This window comes from Protomyctophum parallelum (assembly GCF_964188405.1).
Source record: "Protomyctophum parallelum genome assembly, chromosome: 1".
Taxonomy (NCBI): Eukaryota; Metazoa; Chordata; class Actinopteri; order Myctophiformes; family Myctophidae; genus Protomyctophum; species Protomyctophum parallelum.
Genome location: NC_139697.1, coordinates 49,262,500 through 49,268,956, shown reverse-complemented (window position 1 = coordinate 49,268,956; position 6,457 = coordinate 49,262,500). Strand labels below are relative to the sequence as shown.

At 44.2% G+C, this 6,457-nt stretch overlaps 1 protein-coding gene across 1 annotated transcript in view; it reads right to left on the bottom strand.

The window, feature by feature from the left end:
• LOC310873516 (plasminogen-like) overlaps positions 1-6,457 on the bottom strand; it is a 65,280-nt gene that overhangs the window by 43,486 nt on the left and 15,337 nt on the right. Inside the window, exon 2 of the mRNA XM_083785939.1 lies at positions 162-303. Coding sequence (XP_083642065.1) covers positions 162-303 — 142 coding nt within the window. The remainder of the gene's footprint in view (positions 1-161; positions 304-6,457) is intronic.

The following is a 6,457-nucleotide window of genomic DNA, read 5'->3' as shown; positions in this document are numbered from 1 at the left end:
ATTATTATTATTATTATTGTTGTTATTATAATCATAATCACTGCTGTAGACCAGTAGATGTTTATTATTATTATTATTATTATTATTATTATTATTATTGTTATTATAATCATAATCACTGCTGTAGACCAGTATAATTATGTTAGGATGGATGTTCTTACCTGCATGGATTGTTCTCGGGCGTGTAGCGGTGTCTGTGAGGTGTCTGGACCGACCAGCTCTGGCAGCTTCTCCCAGAGGTCGTCGTGGTAACCGTCCCTCGGTAGTTTTGACCCCGGACAGTGTAACAGGTCACGTCTAGGACTATGGATGGACAGGACAGGAAGTAGGAAATGGATGGATGGACAGGACAGGAAGTAGGAGATGGATGGATGGACAGGACAGGAAGTAGGAAATGGATGGATGGACAGGACAGGAGGTAGGAGATGGATGGATGGACAGGACAGGAAGTAGGAGATGGATGGATGGACAGGACAGGAAGTAGGAGATGGATGGATGGACAGGACAGGAAGTAGGTGATGGTAGGTGGACGGACAGGAAGTGGTAGATGGATGGAGAGAGTAAACACAAGGATCAGTGTTTTGGTAGTTTGTCTAAACAGACAAGGAATAATGAGGTTGATGAGGTGTGTGTGTGTGTGTGTGTGGGGGGGGGGGGGGGGGGGGGGTGTAAAGCCCAACACACACCGGGACGCGGCACAGACGACCGACAGACAGACAGACAGACGTATACAGACAGACAGATTTATTTGTAGTTACTTGTAGATTTTGATTATTTTTAACACAAATCACACCTGTGTGAAGTGAGGGGCGCTCTTGACACATATTCTCCATTCATTGTGGATGGGAATTTAATTTAATGTGTGTATAGGACGAGAGCCCACTTGCTCGTCTACATATATAATGCTAACACCAAAAGTGGTTCCCGCCCTCAGTAGATTTTCTGTGGTCTGGGGTTTTCTGGCTCCGACAAGTGCTCTGATTTTCCTGCTGACTGATGTCACAGTCAGCAAATCCCATATATATATCAATGGGATTTTGCCAGTAGATGAATCACTATGGCATTTTCATTGTCCTAAATGTTGTTGAATTTGAAACATTGTCATTCATATCATATTGTAGCATACCACGACATGTCATAGGACATGATAGAAAATGACTCTGTTCTTAAAGATATTAAAAACAATGAACACAGTGACCACAGCCCCTTCTTTCTATACTGTAAATAGTTTTTCCTTTTTCTAACCCTGTGTGTATATATATATATATATATTGTGGGAGGTCAGGTGGGAAACAGGACTCAGAGTTCAGTGTCAGGGGTTAGACGCACGGTGGCGCCCCTGGGTTTATTTCAATTCAGGTCAAACAATAGTACATTTTTGCATCAGAATTCAACAGACAACATGCTTTCTTGAAGTCCGGTCTTCTGGGAGGGTTACAACACTGCAGAGGATGAGAGGGGTGGTTAGCATGAGGTCAGAGTGTAGGGATAGCAATTAGTTGGGGCCTCAGACTCCCGTCTAGGCTATCTACCAACTAAGGTACTGTATAACTTTCTTCTTCTCCTTTATCAGGGTCCAGAGGGCGCCAGGAGGCTTCCCCGGAGGTTGGTAAGGTGTTAGGTAGGTTTCTCTATCCTCAGGGCTCAAAAGAGTACTTTAGAGTAAAAGTACTCGGATACTATGAAGGTGAGTAATCAGAGTAAAAGTACTTGGTTCGGGTCCGGGTGAGTATGTGACCTAGGGCCCCTTAGGCTCGGCCGACGGGTAGGTACACAAGCATTTATACTCTGATTTCTCTCTGTATACTGGGGTTGCCGTAGCTGTACGTTACCAGCAGGCAGTGTGTTAACAGAAAACAGCACTATATTTCTAATCTCACTCTCGGTCTTCTTTCACCGGAGGACGGTAGGGCTCTCGCCAACTTAAAGTCTTTTTAAGGGTCAAACTAAACACAAAGAGCCTGTCTTCGTTCACAGGGGTAATGTGACACTTTAACTAGAATGTACAGCCTTGGATAAACATCAACAAGATCCTCTTCGTTCACATTCTTCAGCGCTAGTGTGACACAGGTAACTATACGTCTTTTCTTCAGTTAACATCAACAAGGTGCTCTTCAGTTAACATCAACAAGGTGCTCTTCATTCACAGTTCTTCTTATTATCCTTAGCTTCTCAAGCGTCGGCAAGTGCCTCTTCTTAGTCAACGTGTGATAGTGAAGGAACGCTTGTCTTACTGTGACCTTAACGAGCGGTGGTCTGCCGGTGGATACGAGGGTCCCGTCTTCTGCTACTCGTCGCCAGACCGAGTCAGGAGGGCCAGGTATGCACGGCTTTCCAAGTGACACTTGTCTATGGGGGGCACACACTCCTGTGTGCGCTTTCAGCCCCACTCCTACAAGCCTGATGAGGTGAGAATACAAGCGTACATTGAGTGGTGGTACAAGCGATCAAACAATGTGTTTAGGTCATATGTCTGGATCATAAGGGTGAGCAGTGAGGACTTACCATCCAACGCCAAGTGGACGGCATATGCTGCCTGTGTCTCTTGGTGTGTAGCAGCGAGTGATACTGCTAGGTGTGAGGGTCGTTTATAAAGGGCGCGGCTGACAGGTTGCGGCTGCGGTTAATTGCTAATACGGGCGGCGGCTGGAATTAGGTGCAGCTGCTTTAGGACTGCTCTGGGATAATAGACGGCGTCTATCACTTGGCCGTGGGCGTGCCGCGACGGCGCTTGCAGGGCTTAAAGTTCTCCGTCCTGGGGACGGATTTCCGTCCTGAGGATTTCATAGGTCTTTTATGAGATCAGCGCAGATTCGCAAAAAAATAATATTTAAGGGGGAGACGTATGTGTATAATGTAGCGATATGATGGCCAAATCCGTGAAAATGCAGCCTGTCTCTTTAAGAAACTAGTGTGCGCGCTCGCCCCTCCCACTCCCCACTCTCTGCGCTCAGAGAGAGAGCACGGTGCTGTGCTCCACTGCTGACTGCTCCTGCGCTGCTGACAGAGAGAGCCTAAATGCGTTCATATTTCCCTCTACCCAGGCCAGAACAGTCAGAGGGTTTCCTTTAAATTAGCTTAGTGCGGTGATACTGTGGAGGATTTATTTTCAACGCAAATGTGTATTGCTTGCCTCGTTGTTGGTATAACAAGCAGCACTCTCCAGCTGGCTTAGGCTAGTGGCTACTAGCCTAGTAGCCGTTAGCTACGTGCATCGGTCCTTGTCCTCCTGTCTGCCAGCCTCTACATTCTCCTGCTCAACTCTACTGAATATGAATACTGATTTTATAATATTGAATGGAACTCACAGGGAAGACAGTGATAAACTACACAGAGGCTAATGAGTGTAGACATAAATGTACCATGCACATTCGTTTTCAAATATAATTACTATAACTATACTATTACTAAATAGCCAAAGTGCCCAGATGTTGCTGGGAAATACAGCTCCATCTCACTGAATTAGAATATTTTGTAAAAGTTGATTTTCTTCTGTAATATAATTCAAAAAGTGAAACTTTCATATATTTTTCTCAATTCATTGTGCATAAAGTGAAGTATTTAAAACCTTTTTTTGTTTTAATCTTGGTGATTATGGCATACAGCTCATAAAAATATCTCAATGAATTAGAATATTTTACGAGAAATGTCGACCATCTGAAAAGTATACAGTTAATACTTGGTCTGGGCTACTTTTGAACAAATTATTTAATCAATGGGGCGTGGCATGGAGGTGATCAGCCAGTAGCACTGTTGAGGTGTTATGGAAACCCAGGTTTGCTTTGATAACAGCCGTAAATTAATTTGGATTGTTCAGTCTCATGTCTCACACCTTCCTCTTGACAATACAACCTAGATTCAATGTGGGGTTCAGGTCAGGCCAGTTGGCTGGTCAGTTAAGCACAGTAATACCATGGTCATTACACCAGTTACTAGTAGTTTTGGCACTGTGGGCAGGTGCCAAGTGCTGCTGGAAAAGGAAAATCAGCATCAACATAAAGCTTGTCAATGTACAGAGGCACACAGTGCTGTAAAATATCATAATAGATGGTTGTGTTGAGACTCTGGACATGACAAAACACAGTGCTGATTTAGGTCATGGTATCTGCATGGTGTTGGTCCACTGACAGTGAAAACTTAACAATGGTTTCAACAGATCTTTTTAGCTTCAGTATGTTGACAAGCTTCATGGAGATGCTAATTTTCCTTTCCAAAATTCCAGCTAGATTTGGCACCTGCCTACAGAGCCAAAACTACTAGTAACTGGTGTACTGACCATGGTATTACTGTGCTTAACTGACCAGCCAACTGGCCTGACCTGAATCATCAAGATTAAAACAAGAAATGTTTGAAGTACTTGAAGTACACTTTATGCACAATGAAATAAGAATAATGAAAGTTTCACTTTTTTCATTTTATTACAGAAGAAAATGTACTTTTACAAAATATTCTAATTCAGTGAGATGGAGCTGCATATAGTGCCCACTGCCCACCTATCCCACTGTCCCATTTTAGTTGCCAAAACCAATGGGTTCTCTTGTAATTGACTTTTGTTCTCACTTGCAACCTTATAATGCAGGTGCATAATGGACTACTGAAGGCTACATGCCTATAAGTGTCTTCCTCTGGGTTTTCTTTTTTACTTTAACACACTGTTGCTATGCACCATGTGGCTGTAAAGGCAAGCCCTACAGTCATTTCAGAGTATTTATTGATTGGCCGGACTAGCAATATAATACAACATAACTTCAAAAGCTGCTTCTATAAAATGAAGCATGGATTGACAGTTTGACACACATTCGGTAAAGGCAACTTTGGGAAAACATCATTTTACAACCCCAAAATTTGGTGTGCGCTGCGCGCGCCATGGTATTAATTTATGATTCATTTGCATTTATTTATTTTATCGCTGTCTAGGACAGGGGTAGATCGGTGCAAATGTGGGGGGTTCGCCACATGGTTTGAAAAGTGGTCTGAAAATTTTCAGTCTTGGGATCTTTTTTGGCTTTAACCCCTGCGCTTGTCTGGTTGCCATAGAGACGCGCCCCTCCCACTGTGGCGAGACCTGACACACTCCACAATATATATATATATATATATATATATATATATCTGTACCCATTCTATACAAACTGTTAATACAATAATCAATGAATCAGGTAGAACAGTTGAGCAGGTGTCAGAATGAGCTATATCTAGCTGAATTGCATTCTGGTGGGCTACCAAGATGAGACAAAATTACAATATATTTATTTCATCATAACCACAGCAATGTTATATTTACGTTCCATCTCTTCTCCCAAAATAGCCGATCTACAGCTTATGGAAAGTGGTTTCCAAAGTGGGTTATGGGGACCCCCAGGGGTCCTTGAGAGAGTTCCAGGGGGTCCCCAGCTAAATTATAGTTTGTACACTCTCAGAGTTAATTAACATTGATTTTACAATATAAATCGGGGGTCCCAGAGACAGAAATGCCATCAAATGGGGGTCCATGGACTAATGCATGTCACACTGTCTGTCTGTGACACTGCTAGATTCTTAAAATCTATGGGGTTCCTGGCATGTCTCTTCAAATGGGGGTCTGTGGGCTAATTAGTGTCAATTTGGGGGTCCTTGACATGAAAAGGTTTGGGGACCAATGGCCTGTAGTGAGCTTGCAGATCAGCTATTTTGTGAGAACAGGTTGTATATCAATATCTACAAGGGACGTTCAATATTTAGGGACGTTCCAATTCCCCTTGACACTCATTATGTAGGGACAAGGGGAAGGGGCAAGGGCTGAGGGGTAGGGTTAAAAAAGGAATTGGGAAAGGGCCTAGCCTGAGCTAACGTGTTAGGTTTCTGGTCTAGAGGGGCGGGTCGCGGCTCAGATTTGCGCACGCCCTGATTGGATCTCATCGATCTGTCCGTCACCCCCGGCCCCTCCTCTCCCCCTAGTGCAGCGCTACGTCACATCATTTGGAGCGACGCCCACCCGGAAGGGTTGACTCCCACTTTTAGACCAGAGCGGCCAATGCGTTCCTCCAGGCTTTACATTTTTGCACCAACAAAAATGAAAGCCTGGTACCGAGGCTAGGAAAGGGCCTAATACTATCTCTCTCTCTCTCTCTCTGTTTCTGGCAAACAGCGCCCCTACTGGTACTCAGTCATATACTGGTGCTCATGGCCACATAGGTGAACACGGATGCGATGTGCACATGCACGTGCGTGCACGCAGGACTCTCTCTCTCTCTGCATGCCATACACAGGTCTCTCTCTCTCTCTCTCTGTCTCTCTCTCTCTCTGCGTCTCTCTCCGCTCGCGCACGCATGCACACGCACACACATTGGGCTAATATAGCTACCATGACACAGGCTGCAATTCGAAACTGGCCCCCGTAAAATCTGAATACCCCCTCCCCCTTTTTCCCCTCACTGTATATTTTTATTTGATTTTATTTTCCTATTTGTATGTCTCT